This window comes from Synchiropus splendidus, chromosome 19 (genome assembly GCF_027744825.2).
Source record: "Synchiropus splendidus isolate RoL2022-P1 chromosome 19, RoL_Sspl_1.0, whole genome shotgun sequence".
Lineage (NCBI taxonomy): Eukaryota > Metazoa > Chordata > Actinopteri > Syngnathiformes > Callionymidae > Synchiropus > Synchiropus splendidus.
The window spans coordinates 8,962,501-8,980,638 of NC_071352.1; the positions used below are offsets into that span (position 1 = coordinate 8,962,501).

The 18,138-nt window shown below is 43.8% G+C and overlaps 1 protein-coding gene across 3 annotated transcripts in view; it reads right to left on the bottom strand.

Annotated features, from left to right (window-relative positions):
* Window positions 1–18,097, bottom strand: part of brd4 (bromodomain containing 4) — a 20,356-nt gene extending 2,259 nt beyond the window's left edge. The window contains exons 1-18 of one of the 3 annotated variants that reach the window (XM_053851550.1): window positions 18,017–18,097; window positions 8,997–9,378; window positions 8,217–8,354; window positions 8,002–8,137; window positions 7,591–7,922; window positions 6,932–7,315; window positions 6,705–6,833; window positions 5,814–6,044; window positions 5,505–5,722; window positions 4,247–4,578; window positions 4,040–4,135; window positions 3,591–3,965; window positions 1,205–2,056; window positions 1,026–1,132; window positions 807–954; window positions 587–723; window positions 301–506; window positions 1–208 (exon numbers count right to left, since the gene is read on the bottom strand). The exon at window positions 1–208 is cut by the window's left edge and continues 60 nt beyond it. In XM_053851550.1, coding sequence (XP_053707525.1) covers window positions 1–208; window positions 301–506; window positions 587–723; window positions 807–954; window positions 1,026–1,132; window positions 1,205–2,056; window positions 3,591–3,965; window positions 4,040–4,135; window positions 4,247–4,578; window positions 5,505–5,722; window positions 5,814–6,044; window positions 6,705–6,833; window positions 6,932–7,315; window positions 7,591–7,922; window positions 8,002–8,137; window positions 8,217–8,354; window positions 8,997–9,242 — 4,275 coding nt within the window. In that variant the 5' untranslated portion in view covers window positions 9,243–9,378; window positions 18,017–18,097. Of the gene's footprint in view, window positions 209–300; window positions 507–586; window positions 724–806; window positions 955–1,025; window positions 1,133–1,204; window positions 2,057–3,590; window positions 3,966–4,039; window positions 4,136–4,246; window positions 4,579–5,504; window positions 5,723–5,813; window positions 6,045–6,704; window positions 6,834–6,931; window positions 7,316–7,590; window positions 7,923–8,001; window positions 8,138–8,216; window positions 8,355–8,996; window positions 9,379–13,680; window positions 14,317–18,016 lie in introns of those variants that run through there. The other 2 variants (XM_053851549.1, XM_053851548.1) reach the window with 2 other exon arrangements.
* Window positions 18,098–18,138: the final 41 nt, after the last annotated feature.

The following is an 18,138-nucleotide window of genomic DNA, read 5'->3' on the forward strand; positions in this document are numbered from 1 at the left end:
GGGGTTTTGTGCGGCAGGCTGAGGCGGGGTGGGGGGCGGTGGAGGCGGTTGCACCGGCAGCAGCTGAGGCTCTGGCTGCTGCTGCTGCTGCGGTTGCTGCTGTGGAGGTGCTGAGATGTGCTGCTGCTGCTGCTGCGGTGGCTCCTGGCGCCGGCGCGGCTCCTCGTGCACCCTCCTGCTGGTCTCCATGATGTCGTCCTCATCCCGACTGCGGAGCAATCACACAAGTTAAAATAATTATTTTTTCAGATGTTGACAAAACACCATCTTTTAAAAGACAAGTTTCTTCTCTCCGCTCACCGTGTCTTGTCCTGCTCCCGGCGTATCCTGTCCTTCTCCGCCTGCTCGGCTTGGGCCTTCAGAGCTTTCTCCCGCTCCTCCTTCTCGCGGGCGGCCCGGCGAAACTGCTCGAAACTGTCGCTGGACGACTTCACCGCAGACATGGGTGCCGACGAGGACTTCTGTGCCAGGCTGGCCCATGAGCCCATGTTCTTCAGTTTCACATCCTGAGGACGGAAACAGCAGGTGAAGCTTACAGAAGCTGTGAGGAACTACAGAGGGGTAGAAGGAATGCTGGGGTGCTTACGTTGCCCTGCGACTTCTTGGGAGCGGAGTGTGGCTTTGACTCCTGTTTGAACTTCTCCTTGTCTTGCAGGGGAGGCGGGGGCCCACTGGGCTCAGAGGAGCGGATGACAGGTCGCGAGCTCTCCACAGACTTCAGATCTGCTTGGAGCAAACAGCAAATCTGTTCAATATTTTCAGTTTTCAAGGGACAAGAGAGGCTCAGGGGAGGTCGCGGTGCTCACTCTGTTGGCTGTGGCTGAGCTGAGACGGTTTGTTGTCGGGGTGTTTGAGATGGTCCGGTCTCATGGCCGGGTTGAAGGGCTCTCCTCTCATCACTGGTGACGGGGGAAGCTTCTCCTCCTTCAGCGCTTGACCACCAGGGGGCCTCTGCTACACGGCAAGGAAATAGATATTGAAAGGGAATTCTACCCATCGTCCACTTAAGGTCGTCGACCTCTCACCTTTTTGGGCTGCATATGGTGAGGTGGGGAGTGGTGCGACACGGGTGGGAACTGGGGGAGTTGCGGCGAGTGCATCATGAGAGGAGACGGATTATCCCGCAGATGACCTGTCGAGAACAGAGGTATTTTCAAACAAGGCGGACGTGGGGCTGCTCGGGACTCGAAGCAATGGGACTAACCAGCCATGAAAGACTCAGTCTTAGTTGGGCGAGGAGTCGGCTGCTCTTGCTGCTGGATGATCTGCTGTGCTTTGTTGGTCGCCATGGGAACCTTGTGTTGCAAAGCCTGGGTCGGGCCCGCGAGCCCGGGCGCTTGCTCGAAGTTCAGCGGCGGCACTTGTGGCTGCTGCTGAGTGTGCATGTGGCGAGGCTGCTGGAGGGGCATCTGCTGGGTCGGAGCTTGAAGCTGCGGGGTGGCTGGAGCCGGGACCTGGACCGAGAGCTGGGGGGGAGGCAGCGTCTTATGAGAGGGGAGTTGAGGCTGGGCCGGGGCGGGCTGCAGCAGAGACGCCTGTCCTGACTGCTGCTGCTGCTGCTGCTGTTGTTGTTGTTGTTGTTGTTGTTGCCGGGCCTGAGTTTGGAGGGACTGCAGGGACTGCTGGGGCTGACAGGCCTGCTGGAAATGCTGCAGATACAACTGCACCGGGTTCAAAGTGGCCGACAAGGCAGGCTCTTCATCGTCCTCCAGCAACATCTGGGGAGGCTGAGAAGACAGCAAGCCCTGGGGGGTGATGGTTGGGGGTGACATCGGCCTCTGGTGCAAAGGCTGAGCGGCCTGGAGGATCTGCTGCGGGAGCTGATGAGACTGAGGTGCTGCTGGTTGCAGCTGGAGCGCTTGTGGCGGCTGCTGTGGCGGCTGCTGTGGCGGCTGCTGTGGTGGTGGTTGCTGTTGCTGCAGGGCTGGCGGGTTCTGAGGAGGCGGCTGCTGCTGCTGCTGCTGCTGCTGCTGCTGCTGCTGGAGGAACTTGGGGTGAAGAGGTGCCGCCTTGTGACTGGGTCGGGAAGGCTGCTGAGGCATGGAGCTGTGCAAGGCTGGTGAAGGAGGGAAAAAAACTGATGAGTCAAGAATCACACCTGTCAACTGTAGCAGACTGAGACAAATGTTTCTATTGTTTATTGTACATAAGCCTGCGCATTCACAAAACAATGTCATATGCAGCAAAGTGTATCTTTGAACTGAGCAGTTCAAATGTCATGTTCCGAGTTAAATAACTCAACTATTTCGATAAAACTATTCAGAAGTATAAAAGACCATCAAAAGACACAGTGTCAAGGAGGAAATAATCCTGTATCAAATTATTTCTCACAATAAAGTCAAGTACTGCTTCACTTTCATGAAGATATCATGAAGGTTATATGACAATTAGGGGTGGGATTTCATTAAAAAAAATAATGTAATTAGAGAATTTGTGATTCATTAATCTCAACTGCAGTTTAAACTTATAATAATATTTACCCCAAGAAGCCACATTTTTCAATTTGAATGAATTTGGTATATTACTGAATCAAATGATGGACCCATACATACATTTAAACAACAAACTATTGTTTATTTTGCATCAGTTTGACAATAGCACAATAAATCAGGATGGTGGCTATATTCAAGTTTTAATATCACCTTATTTAAACTAGAGCTCTTTTAATGTCTTGGAAATATTTGTATAAGAATTTCAATGTCATAAGAATTTCAAGTCCATTCAGAGTAGTGGAAACTCTGGCCATTGTGTAGTGAAAAACCTCCCTGAACAAAAGCAAACAGATGCTTTTGTTTGCTTTGGTTCAGGGATTCCTCCATGTTTGTTGTTGATGTTATCATCCTAGCTGCCACGTGTCTTGTGCATCAGTGGGATCAGTGGACCAGGAACTCCTGCTCTTACAAAGGTTCCCTGCTGTCTGGAGAGCAAACTGTTCAATTAAATTAAATTAAATTAAATTAAAACAATTACATTTGATAAAAATATTTTAACACACTTATTATGATTAATTAATTAATGAACTTGTGACAATACGACTCATAATATCAATGATTTTTATAACTGTGACATGCAGAAAGTGATGCGTGTTAATGGTCCTCTACAACTCTGCAACCCATCAGAGCACATGACCAACATGTTAATAGCAAAATAACAAGATAAAACGGATTGCACCTGCGTCGCTTTATCTGTGACTCGTGACATGTGCTTGTTACGTTTCCCTCTCTCTGGCTTTTACTCAATCTTCACTCTCAACAACACTTTCTTTTTGGTAGAATCAGTCTATTTAAATGTACATGAGCTGAATCAGAGGCTGAATTAGGCTCAGACTTCCGAATCACAAGGTCAGGGAAAAAGAATATTGTCTCAAATATATAATGAATACATAAGTCTCGTGGACTCCTGGAAGTATTTCTCGTAGAAACAGTATTTGCTGAAAGTAGCCAAGTTGAATTTTGAGTCTCCATAGGTAATTCAACATCAACTATTTAAGTTTGGTTTCACAACTCCTAGACAAGTGTTTTAGCTCAGTCGCTCGCCCTTGGTTTTCTTGACAATCTCACAGAAACTTCTGTAGCAGTGAAAAAGCCTACCTGGCGACGTGAGGACGGGATGTTGGTTGAGGAACGGGTGCGTCTCCGGGGACACTGGCGCCCCCGAGTGAGCATTAAGGTGTGGTGGTGCAGGAGAGGAGGAGTTGCCGGTTTGGTGTGACAGGTGCATGAGTGGCTGGCCGAAAGAAGGCAGGGAGTCGAAGGCATTTTCCAACATTTGTGAAGACTCCAGAGCGGTGACGGGAGGAGGAGGCACAAAGCCTGCAGGAGAAGGCTGATGCTGCTTCATCTGGTTGTTGGGCTGAAAGCCAACAGGCTGCGATTGAAGCCCAGTTGGAGCAGGAGGAACCTGACTGTGATGGTTCGTTTTCTTGCCCTCCTTTGAAGAGTGTCCCTTTTTCTTCTGCTGCTTCGCTGTGGGAAACAGAATCGAGGCTTGATAAGTAAATGCACAACTTTCATTGTTATTCATTCTCCAGTGGACCGACCTGCTGCCTCAGCTTCACTGTCTGAGCTGGAGCCGCTGCTGTCGGAGGAGGAGCCAGTCTTTTTGGAGGCAGCCAACGAATCCAAAGGTTTGTCAGCTGAAAGGAAAAAGAAACACTTTTCAACCTTGACATTTTCAACCCGAATAAAATATGTGAAAATTCAACAACTGAGGGTGGGATTTAAAAAAGAAAAAACACAAGACAAACCTCCACCCTTCTTCTTCTTGCGTAGACAGAGGGAAACATATCTCTCCAACTCGCGCAGAGTGGAAGGCTTTAGTGTTTCAAAGTCAATCTCAATCTCATCCGGGTTGGAGTTCTTGAGTGAGGGCTCTCTTGACTGGATGATATGAACCACACGGCCAAGTTTGTCACCGGGAAGTTTGTTGATGTCCAAGCTGAGCTGCCTCTTCTCCTCGTAGGTCATAGGCTTGCACTTCTCGCCCGCCACAGCTGACCCTCCCGCCCCGATGTCGTCCTCCGAGCCAGGGACATGTTGCACATTGGTGGGATGAGTGTTTTTCACACCCTCTTTTTTACTGAAAAACAAAGCGTTCATGGGTTAAGACAGACCGCTAAAACTCCCCAAATACAGAATCACACGCGAGTTCAATATTTTGACGTTTCAAAATCTAGATATTGAGCCAAGTTCTGACACCAGAGCACAGACAACGACCACTTTACAAGTAGAGACAGTTGGAAAATCACTTATAATGTGAATTTCTGTAATAATCTCTCAAATAAACACTGAAGTTGGAAAACAGCAAAATAATTTCTTTCTTGACCCACTCAATAAACATGGAATGAAATACTTAAACTAAAGACAACTGGGTTTTTTTATGTTTAACCCTGTTGCGTTTGAGTGCACATGCTGAAGGAGGTGCGTACGAGACAGGGGTGTTTCCAAATAAAAAGTGTAAAACCACTGCGAAGTCGTACACCGAAAGACAATTGATGGCTGAGCTCTGACACAAACACATGCTCTTTCTCTTCAAAGACGATTGATTTTAAATCAGTCTTTAAGAGACTGAAAGTAGTGGAGAAACGCAGTGAAAATGAAGTACAGATAACTACCATCATGTTGAGAGGAAAGGTTCCCACAAAATGAGTACAAATACTAGAAAACTGCAGTTTATTACGACACTGAGTTAATGGTACCTTGTTACTCTCCACTTCTGGTCACTTGACTAACAATTAGAGTGTGACAAGATCATAAGATCAGCAGCTGGAACAGACTGTGAGGTCCAATACTGCAGACTCACTAACTTCTTTTATTGGATGTGATAGATTCCATTAGCCAATTTTTCCGTGGACCACAGATGTAAAAATGAGTAATAAAAGCGGTTTCATTTCTTCAGATTCCCCACATTCATTCGAACTAAAATGACACCACGTCAAATAAGCAAAAAGCCCCAGTGAGGTTCACTTAAATCGACTGTGAAATTATCTGGAAAAAAAAACCTACTTCCTCTTTTTGGAAAGGTCTTTGTTGTTGTTACTGGTCTTGTTCTTCTTCGACATCTGTAAAACAGGTGTCGCATCCTGGATGTCGTCAAGGCCAGGCACGCTTGCTTTCTTTTTGTGTTTGTCTTTCTTCTTCTCTTTCTTATCCTTCTCTTTTTTCTTTGGTTTGCTGGCCTGTGGTTGGGACAGGGCAGCCAGCTGCTCATGGACAGCCTTCAGCTGTAAAAGGAGACAACAGTACTTGTTATCGAGGGCCACTGAGTGAAAGACTAGAAGTGCAATGTCACACCAAATGTTCCTGGTTTCTGACCTGTTCCTGGAGCTCTGCCAACCTCTGAGCTCTTTCCTCTTCCGAGTCGTCCCAGGAAGACTCGGACTCCGACGATGAGTCACTGGAGCTGTCTGAAGAGGAGGCCACTTGGCTCAGAGGAGGCTGGGGCTTGACTGGGGCGGGGTGATGGAGAGCAGCAGTGGGGGCAGAGACAATTGCCTTGCTCTCTGGTTCATCAGGCATTTTGGCAAAGCGCATCTCGAAAACATCCTGTCGTCGAAAAGAAGAGGTTAGAATCTCCAGGATTTCTGTCGTAACACAAAGAAACTTTAACCAACAAGTACACCGCTAACAGATCTCAGAGATTATGGTAGTCTGAATCGAAACCTATGAAGATTACGTCTACCCTTAAGTGGATGAAAGACTATAAATGACCACTTTAAAAACTCCCCTTGAGTTCCTTAAAAGCCAGACCACAAAAATCTTCTCCAGCACTCTACAATCAAGAGTAAACTAAATCATTTCCTAGCTTCTTTGAATCTTTCCTACATAAAAATGGTTTATTGTTGTTGTCAAAATCCATTGATAATGGGACACAACTGAATTACAGGTAAAGCCTCGAAGAAACGGAGCAGAAAATGTTGGGAAAACTAAATACACTACAATAATAACATGAAAATAAAAAAACACTGTCCACGCCGGTAAGGCTCAAAATTTTTTAAGCATTCAAATAGTGGTGTTCAAAGCCGCAGATATTATGAATCTAACAAAACACATGCAGACACACACAAACACTGTGTCACCAAGCGATGACACAGAAGCGTTGAAAAAGAATTGACACAGCAAACTAAGCATTTGTTTTTATTCACTCCTCAGTCTCTTGCGACAGCCAATGGACGGGCTTCAGGCTCCGAACCCAAACAGATGTACCTGTAACTTGCGTGCCATGGAAACCACTTCATGGTCTGGGGGGTTGTACTTGTAGCAGTTTGAAAACATTAATCGCACATCAGCAGCAAACTCCTGAGGATCCCGGTATTGCCTGTTTTCCAGCTTGGCCTGTTAAGCACATTCAGGATACCAATTACTTTCTCACGCCAAGTGGGAAAGGCAAGAAGAGAGAGATATTCCAATGGCATAAGGCTCTGTGAACACACCTTGATGGTGCTGAGGTCCATGGGATGTTTGATGATGTCGTGATAATCGTGTAATCCCAGTGCATCTACATCAACGGGTTTGTAGAACGGCCAGGCATAACCGGCGTGTTTCTTTGATAACATGTCCCTGACCAGACTAGCACAGTAGCCCAGCTGATCTTGGGGTTTGGGACTGTGACTTCCACTGGTCCCACTCAAGCCCAATCCCATGACTATATGGTGCTGAGAGTCCGGCGCCTCCTTCTTCATGACTTTGGTCGGCCTGGCGCTTTCTCGCCTCGGCAGTATCTTTCCTGACTTGGACTCGACGGGGGAAGACTCGCTTAGTTGGTCGTTCGCCGTTGGTGTTGTGGTGTCCGCTTTTCTTTTCTGGCTCTTTCTTGGCTGGACAATCAAACAGAAAAAAAAGCAACGGTAAACAAAGAGTAGACAGTGTGGTGTTTGTCAACATTTTCTTCACAGATGAAAACACAGACAGGAGAATTCAAGGTCTTTGTTGTGGAGCCTGACTTGTAAGGTCAAGAAAAAAAAAAACAACCCCGTAAAACTCAATACAATAAAACAAGGAACTTGTTAGATGATTCAAATAAATATTCAATGATGAAATGGGTGAACATTCAAGGGGGGAAAAGATGCATCATGTCACAGGTTACACTTACTTTGGTCATGGTGATAGGATTTTGCAGCATAGGGGCAGCGCTCTGTATGGGTGGGAGGGCCGTTTGACCAGGGGGAGGCACAGAAGTCATGATGGGAAGTTGAGGCGCACAGTCCGATGGATTTAAGGAGTAGGGTACACTGAGCTGTTGTGCATGGTTTGTTAACAGAGGGGGGACGTGGGAGAGAGCCTGCATTTGAGTCTGGGGAGGTAGCAAAGGTGGCCCCTGCACTGTGCCTCTAATCTGTGGTACAGCAGAGAGGTTGGACAGACCCCTTGTTTGTGGGGTTGATGATGGAGAATCAATAATGGCCCCTGGTTTTAAGGTGATACCTGGATACAAGAACAGAAAACCATTATGTATCATTATGGGGCATGACGAGCAAAGAGCTTGCCAAGGATGAGAACAAACCTGCTTCTCGCCGGCCACGGCCCCGGCCCTTCCCAGTCATGACAACAATCTCGGTCTCTTCCTTAGGCATGTCATGGAGCTTCTGGATAAAAGCCTTCTCTAAAGACTCTGCCATGAGGACTATGTCATCACCAGGCTGCAGAATGACAACACAGTTTTAAGCAAAAAAAAAACAAAACATGGCCACCACTCCATTTTCATCTTATTTGATTTACCTTGTTGTACATGTAGCAGTTGGTAAACATTGTGTTGAAATCGTGGATACATTCTTGGGCATTCAAGTAGTAACTGTTCTCAAGCCTTTTCTTGATTGTTCCCATGTCCATTGGGTTTTTGATTATTGAATAGTAATCCTGGAGAATCACAGAAACAACAACTTAAACCAGTGTCTTAAAAAAATAAAAATAAAAATCACACTACTCGACAACATCAATCGTGCTGTGTCTAATGCTGAATTAAGTATCATTTATATACATTTTAAACATGAATCACCTGGCAAAAAAAGCATAAAAAGGCAGGCTAAAATCACATGAATTACTTACTCGTACTTCACATAACATATACAGTATATTGCCACTCCAGATTCAAAAACAAAATTCAAAGGGTTTATTGAACCACATTCAACATTGAAAAAAGAGGAAATGCAAACTTAAACAAATAAATAAAAATGCGTCCTAATACACATAAATTGCACCCACTACAATAACACTTGATTGTTTATCTCATTTCTGTATTTACTTAGTTATGCAGTTCAGGTTTTGAATGATATTTATCATGCCACTCCACAGCAAAGGCAAACATTCCTAGTTCAATTTGAATAAAGGAGAAGTTGCTAAGCACGAGTGGTTTACTTTTTTAACAGTTAACTTCTGTTGTCTTCCAATAGAAAAAGCACAGCACATTTAAAAAAAAAAACACACCGATAACACGAAATAAATGTTCCTTAACTGCATATATTGGACCACTGGTCATTGTCACGTGAAAACAATACTCACTGGCAAGTTGAGTTTGACTGCATCCACTGGGGACTGGAAGGGCCAGGCGAACTGGTGCTTCCATAAGGTCTTCACCACCACCTTCAGCAGGTACTGCAGCTGATTGGTCTGACGTTTAGGCCGATCCATGCTGATGTACTCTGGAGGTGGGGGATTGCCCATTTGCTGGGCCTGCCCCTGGCTACTGCTGCTGCCCGACATCTGCGCAACCTCCAGGCCGTCCCTCATTCTCACTGGGTTGGGCATTGGCTCGGGCCCCGGAGCGGGAGCTAGAGCAGGGGCAGGGGTTGTGGTGTTGGCAGGACACCAGTTTAGTCTTGGCCCCGGCACAGACTCCACTGACAGAGCACCACTGATCCCATTGCACTCCTCGCTGGACTCTCTGCAGGGAAGAGACAGTGTTTTTGAAGCTCCAGTCTGTAATTATTTCATTTTGTAACTTAATTTTAAGAGGCACAAAATCAACAGTCAAATACACCCAATAACTTCAGGTCAAGTACCACCATCGACACACTTAGATCAGTAAAAACAAGTGCAAAGCTCTGACTCATGTTGCAAGCTTGGATACATCAGGTGTGAATGAATGACTTTACGGTCAAGCACAAATATAAGCTTACATACAGTATAATAATAATACTTCATAAATCATTTTAACACAGAAGAGAATTAAAAGAAAACATGTAACAAATACCACTATACCTAACAGATAACCACAGTCCACCTCAAGTTAAAAATATACACAGTTGCCTTCTTCTTTTACGTAGTATTGTGAACCGCAATAATATTTCTGATAAGCATCAAATCAAAAATATGAAGCAAAACCATGAACACACCTTCTAAACGGAACTAAATGATGGACTTTTGACATGACAAAAAGTGCAACAAAAGTGCAAGTCCACATTTATTGGATATATTCACATTGAAACAACATAAACTCCTGCTTAGTATCAAAGCATATTGGCCAATATTGAATACCTAAGGTACATCAGGTCTGAATGTTAAGATGAACTGCTGTTGTTGTGGTGAAAAGAATGTCATTATACCCCTCATGAACACCCTCAGGATGATTTGTGGAATAACTGAGCGAGATGACAAAAACTAAAATCAACCATGTCACAAGAGATGCATATTTACTCTTGGAAAATGATATATTTTCTAACAATAAATAGGAAAGTACTAGCATTTACACATTATTCTTCTACCTCTGGTGATAAAAATGAATTTAAAGAGCACATATATATAAATATACATGTATTATTTAACTCTAGCACCACATTGGTTCAGAACATTGGCACTGTACAAGACACAGTTGTCAAAAATGTTGCTCTAAGCAGAGATTAGAAGAGATCTGAGATGCTTTCAGAGGAATGTAGATGGAAAGATTCAGCTCCTGATAAGAGTTAAGTGTTAGATGTTTGCTTTATTGGTATCCACACACCAAAGTCTCAAGACCAGGGATAGTTTTGAGCTTTCTTAGAATATGAGAGGGGTCAACAGAGTTGGTGTCATTCGACAGCTGAGGGACATCGTGTTCCCCTACGCAGCACAATCCAACAAAAAAATCATTTTCCAGAAAACCAGAGGCCTCAATATTAAGGAGAAAGAAAGCACAGCACGGGACCAACTGATGATAGACTCATTTCCAAATGTACTCGTGTGATCCTAAACAAATAGACTGCGTACTGATTGACAAACTGACATTTGAATGGGGCCTCAATTTTTGGGGAGGCTGGGCCCGACTACTAGTCAGTGACATGTACCTCCGGAAGACAGCCTTAAAGAGAAACACACCACTGTTCGGATCTGTGATTAATCTCATTCCTGATGACTCACTTCTGAGAAGAGGGAGCCAGTTTGTGCACCACATGATCAGCGCTTCCTGCCACAGGCACTTTCAATAGAGCAGAGAAAGATTCTCTGCAGTATTTATAAAGGATGAAAATGTGTCATTTTGAAATATTTTTCAAACCTGTAGACGTTGAATGTCATGTCAAAGGAACATACACTGAAGTTGAGGATTCTTACTAATCTAATTACATATTTACAACTAGAAAAATTGCAAAATCCCACAATGGCACTGGTATTCATTCCAAACCTCGGGACCTGACTGGTCTTTGTGAGAGAGAGTTGGGGAGTGCAGTCACTCTCCCACTGAGAAGAATTACGTTTCTGTATTCCATGTGGACGTCACCAGGTCTGTGTCCTGTAGATGTTTTCAGGCCGTGTCTAACAAGGAGCTCAAAGGACAAACTCCAGAAGAGATGGTCAGGTTACATTTCACAAGCTCAACATTGGAGCTATCAAACAAGTCACAAGATTCTTTCCCATAATGAAAGCAAGAATTCCCCAACCTCCCAACAAACAAGCTGCTGAAGATTCACTCACAACTCTATTTTTCCCCACAAATGACCATGAGATTTCAGGGAATACCAGTTAAAACACCCACTTCCTTACTAGACACAGCTATATCCTCATTCTGCCCAAGAGTGATGACAGTAGTAGTTCAAGTAAAACATCAGTGACCACTGATCCTCTCGCTCTATATGTGGCTGAATGTGACACCGAGCTGTTATTACAACCAAATAAAACCAGCTCGATCAATTGTGACATTGCTCCCAACCAATTCGGTCTGGTTACTGTGATGGTATTATGTTAAGACTCAGCACACCAATGAGCAAGTCAATATCAGCAGTCAGTGACAAATCAAGATTAGAAGGCCTTTGACCCTAAGTTTTGCTTTGTGCCAAAGGCTAGAGAAAGATGAGACATCATTTCCGACCAACATGGGAAAAAGGTCACAGATGGCTAAGGTTATCTGACGTATCAATAGTACCTGGTGCCTGAAGATGATCTGAAAAAAGAGCTGTAATATGAAACTGCTCCAGCTGCCATTCAACCAGTGTGGGGAACATTATGCTGAGGTGGCAGATGGTCCTCAACAGTAACAGTGGCAAACATCTACATCACAATTTCGGTACCGAAATATTCCAAACCTAGTTAGATTTTCAGTGCCACATGCTTGATATGACCTTACAAGTTCTGTCTCATTGCTTATATCAAGGAATTACACCAAACAACAAGACAGTATTGGTGAATTTCAATGACTCTTTTCAGCCCCACATCTTATCTTGGCCTACTTCCTACTGATGTTTGTCCTAGAATGTTCAAAGCTTTGGCATAGCTGTTGACCTTTGACCTTGACATACATCACCTCAGACTGCAGTGGAATGTGGGAGGTGGATCTGGTTACCACAGTGAGTGGCACACATCGTATTTTAGGAAATGTCCTCAGCAAAATGTCCCACCGACAATGAGGACAACATCAGGACAAATATGAAACCCTGTGTCAAGTAGTCAACAATGAATAATTTATATCCAGACCCAAACATGAGTTTCGAAGACTGGCCTTGGTTTGTCTTGAAAGCAAACAGATGAATAATTAATTGCATTATAGTGACAAGGGCATTGGCTGCAGACAATACTCTCTTGCTCACACGCTTCCATGTGTCTTATTAAAGACTGGGGCATGATGAAAGGAACCATCAGCCTTGACCGGCATTGGACACCTTGGATAATCCCTCTGAATAATTAAATTGAAAGGTGAATAGGAATCCAGTTGATCCATTACATAACAACCTTACAAGCAGTGTGAAATGATAAAAAAACACAACACAGTGCAAAAGGTTTTCTCATTCTTATTAATGAAATACAGCTCTACCCCACAAAACACAGACGGAAGGAAAATAATGCAGGTTTATTCTCGCAAAACTGTTTGTGTCTACAGCAAACATGAAGTGAATTCTCACAGGATCAGCTATGGTTCCAACTGCAGAAGGATACTTCACCAAGTTTCACCCAAGAACTGATCTTAAAGGCACGATGAGAAAATGGGGCCCCGCCTACGCCCCCGCCACTACTCCCTGCTGTTTTAAGAAGCTATCTGTAATGCTAATTACACAGTAAAAGCTACTGCCCCATGTATGACCCATGTGAAACACGTTTTAAAAAACCTGCCTCGATTGTCTATCTTCCACCTTCACACCCCCAGTGACAGACTACATACCAAGTTGTTCCAGTGACAACATTTCAGAACTTTAAACATACTCTAGTATCTTGGTCTTTTTAAACCCTGTTTCCATTAATACACTTCTTCCGATCCATCTGAAAAGTTCCCCTGTGATTACTCTTGTGTGAGTCAGTGTGTGTGTGTGTGTGTGAGCGCATCAACAATCTGAAATAGCCCAACCATGACTCAAGAAAGAGGATAACAGGAAGGGGCTGGAATTCAGGTAAGCCATCCAGCTGGTGCACAAACTGGACTCCACCAGTACTCGGAATCTTTTTTTTTCCAAATCAACAATGACAAACAAACATCTCACTTTCAGTCTGGACTACCCCTTCCCCCACATGACCCCTCTCGCCAGGAGGTAGGTTTCAGGCTTCTAGCTAAAAAAAATCTGGTTAACAATACTACCTTCAAGACAGCCACGGAAAAAACTGAAAACAGCATTGTCTGGCAAGAAGCGCGGCTCATAACCACATGATCATCTGAAGAACCATACCTTAAGGCTGTTTTTAAAGTAGCCGATTACTTTTCCAATTACAAGGGTTTGAGGAAGTACATACACTTTCAATCACTTAAACACTGAAGCAAAACAGTGGCTTTACACCAATGTGCAATTACCTTTTCACTGAGACAGAATGTGCAATTTTTTCCAGAAGAGCATCCAGCTTTTGAAAATCCAGTAAATCGTTTGACTTGGCATGCATTTTGTAATCCATCAATGAACTCCACAAAATAGAAAGAGCTGAAGTAAAGGCAGGATCGCATTGAGAGTTCACTTTTCTTGCCTCGGAAACCAAAACACAAGAAAGACTTGTTCTTCAGGCTACAATCGGCATCCTTAAATCCCTCAGAGGGTGATGAGTAATCCTTAAAATGCGGTCCAAAATTATTTTCAGTGGCAATTCCAGGAAAAAAAAAACTCCCAGTCTGGGAGCAGCGGGTCCAGAAGGCTGTGGGAGCCTACAGCCAGCAGGCTGTGTTAGCTGTGTGAACCGGTCTTCTCTCTACCCCATCCCCCTCTCAATAGTACAACGGCCCAGTTGCCGAAGGCTCTTCGCTCCATTGTGTCCTCTCCTGGGCCTCCCCAACTTAAATGAACACGAGCAGCAAGTGAGAGGTACACCAGGCTGAGTGGGAGAGAGGGCTCGATTGGAGTCCAAGAGGAACACTTTATTCCTCTAGCTCACTCTCTCCCGCTCTAGCGCAGGCAGATCAGCGTGTAGTTACTCTACAGTAAAAATGGCTCTGCTGCTTCCTCATTCAGCAGTCTCAGCCCACACACCCTTCCTCCCTCCCCCTGGCTCTCCTACTTGCTTGCTCATACCACCCCTCCTCTCCTTCCCCATCAATAGCTTGAGGTCCTTGCTCTCTCCTCTGTCTGTTACACCTTTAGCTACCCACCCCCTTCTTGTCTTTCCCTCTGTCCATTTCATCATGCCCCACCCCCACATACACTTCCCATACCTTCTGTGGGAATTATTGTGGTTTTTCATCTGCATTGCATCAACTCCACAAACCAAAAGTCATTTAGCAGAGGAAACATCAAATTCAAGTTATTTTGACAGGCGCCTTAAAGAAAACTGTCATGATACACAGTAGCTCACAGAAGCAAAATTTTAAAATTAAAAAAAAATAATAATAATAATTGGAGTAATATCATGTCTAAAGACATTGCAAAACTCAAACTCTTAGTGTCACATTGAAACCAAACCTGCTGCTTCAAGGCGTGTATCACACTGTGACACATTCTCAACACAACTTGGGTTTGTGTTACAGTAGAAGTACAAGACTGTGGATCAGAGGATTTAGGCCCAGCTGATGCAAAAATCTTAATGACAATCCCTACAAGCTGTCTGAAGGCTATGCTTGTATAAATATGTTCAAATCAAACACATCCGCTGGGCTGTTGAGATTCAAGATTCATATGGAAATTAAGGTACACACAGCTCGACAGCTCTGGAGGTGTATAATGCCATTTCATTTCACTATGTATTATTGATCTACTTGAAATTGATTTATTTACAATGCTTTTGCGATACATTTCAAGTTGGGAAAAATAACTTTTATTAACAGTTGCTTATTTCAGGGTTTGAGATTACTTAATTTTATGTAACATGCATACCTTCAAAGTAACATCATAGAACCAAAACTATTTCCCAAAAAATAGAATAAAGTCAGCTCTATGTGAGCCAGCAGACTGTTGCCGCCTTGCAGGCTTACGTCCTTGTCGACATGCTTAGCACAATTCCGTAAGACAATACAGCAGCTGCTGGAGTGACAACGCACCAAGCTAGGGTAATTAAGGAAAGGCCACACTGACAGCCCCGTCACTGTTGGGGTGGGGGATTTTACTTACACATGAGGACAAACTGTGTGATGATATTGAGAGGAAGGGGGAAGTAGAAGACAGGCTTCACAGAGGAGGGGGTTGGTAAAATGTTGAGCCACTGCAAGCTGCAACGCAACCAAAAAAGAATCCCATTTTAAGTGGAATTATCATTTAAGCACCAAACTTCAGGGTTTGTGTCTGTCCTGACTGAAGACAGCAGTTTTCAGATTTTAATTTGATGTCAGAAAATACTTCAAATTCCATGCATATGACTAGCTGGTGGGGGAGAATACAAACTAGCATCAGCTGCACTTATAGTGGTGAAACCCAATGACAAATTTGAGGGTGAACCATACACAAAAAAACAGCATGTTTTGGCCAGCACAATAAGTGCATTTTTGTAAGTAATATTTATCCACATAAAGACACAACATTGTGAGGGGACTGGTGCACTGTCCACTTGGTCAGAAAATACAGGAACTGGAAAAAATCTGTGCTGAGCCTGCAGCCAATAGGAACAAAAACTGAAAATAAAGCCTTATCACAACGTAGCTGGAGTTTTTGCATTGGACGAACAACTTTAAAGAGTCACTTGATATATGGTGATGCAATTATGGACTATTATTATCCAAATGAAGGCCAACGTGAAGAAGTATGTAGAAATGTGCTTTCACTCTCTTTGTTTTAGTCCAAAAGTGTTTGAGTCAATATTAGTCAATATAAATTTCAATGGAATGTTAGGCACACAACTTCAGGCACACACACACACAAAAATCAAAATCACTTTCTGCCAGTGACAACAACCACCACACTTTCCAAATGTACAGTATGTTACTTTAAAAGTGAATCAAATCATAAATTTTTCAGCAATAACTAGTCAGAATCATCCTGGTGGGTTCAGGTGCAGGTGAAATGACGACATTCATTTTCTTTTAGATAGTGACTGAATATAAGCTCTAAAAGGGTACTATAACAGCGGAGGCATTTTAATTCTTTACACTATAAGGATGCCGGCTCATTTCTGCACACTCTCCACTTAGAGGTCATTCCAAACGAGGCCAAAGATGTGTTACCATGGCAACTAAATGAGAGCTTGTCGAACCAACAAAAACGAAACCTGGACAAATTCTTTGAAAACTGTACTTATCTGGATGACTGAACAACGTAACTAGAGCTAATAGCCAAATCACAGCACATTTAGTTGATCAAATCTTAAATAGTAATTAAAGAATATGTACTATTTAAAGCTGAAGTGTCACAGTTATGTTGTGTTTGTCATGCGACGCTGACTATAATCGACTAATCGATAAGTCGCTGAGTCTCAGGGAACAACAACAGGACAACAAACTGCTTGAGCCACATTCTGAGCAATTAAAGTGTTCAAAAAAGCACAAGTGTTACCTCATTGCAATGAGACAAGGCTCATCTTCGTCAACCAGTACATATGAAATGCAAATATGTTTACAAATTGTCAAGCTAGTTGTCACTGGTTGACTGTCAATATGGTTGTAATTTAACATATAACTAGTGTTTATGACAATTTACCAAGGTTTTTCCAAAGACTATTTGCAACGCTGTTCTCAACATGTACATGTCATACACCGACAAGTTCACTTATCATAAACAGTGTCTAGTCAAAGACATTTGTTGTTGCTCTGATTGTCACTGCCCACTGTATGAGCAGGGTTATAAGTTGATCTCAGATCAACGGTTTCACATAAATAGAGGGATAATAAAAAGCAACTCAAATGTTGGCGAACCAATACTCACCGCAAATTGCTTGAAGACAAATACAGACCACAGCGACCGCATCATCTGCAGCCAAATGTTTGTACAGTACTGAATTGAGACCTGTGTGAAATACTGACCGAGTCAATGAGAAAACAACATGTACAATCCAGTCGCTTTGTTGTCATTGCCCTAGACCCCTTTAAAATGATCACAAACGGCGCTTAAGACGCAAACGTCTTCGCTGTTTGTGAGGGAGTAAATGTCACCTTAACTAACCGCTAAGAAACAGAACTAATGTAAAGTGAAGACGATAAGCGAAGGTCCAAATATGCGGCCATAAGACATACATCCTCGACAATGGCTTGCTCTGGAGTCAGTGAAAAAAACATCATGGAGTCACGCACATCTTTCGTCAATACTGTGGACGCAACGCTCCAATAACTGATGCCAATTGCTTCATATAGAATGGTAATAGGACTGTCGTCTCGACAGTTTCCTCAGCCTTAGTGTGCGCCATCATCTCCGTCTCCCACAACACAAGACATTCGACGAGCAGGCTAGCAATAGTGGCGACTATAACGAATGTTTCCGCCGTTTAATAGGTCGATTCATCTTTTTGGGGGGTTCATAGCAAAGACCGAAGACACAACAAGCTATCCAAGCACGTAATTGATGTGAGGTTATTGTGCATTTTACAGACAAATACATGTTAGCTTTAGCCAGTTAGCTCGCCAGAACAGGCCGCCGTGCAAGTGAACGGCTGCGGAGGGCACCGGGCATTGTGGTTACCAGCCAAACGCTGGCAGCAGTGTCGCTGTGTTTCAACCTGCCCGACCACTCGGTACATTGATACAACATGGCAAGCAGACTAATGTTGGAAACGATGGCGTTTACCTGGGTTATTCAGGTTGCCAGGGTGCGCGGGATCTTTCTCTCCGAGGATCCTGAACACCTCTCGTTGTCGGTGACGTCACACGTAGGTCTTCAGTTCAGGACGTAAAAAACGTGTCGTAAAC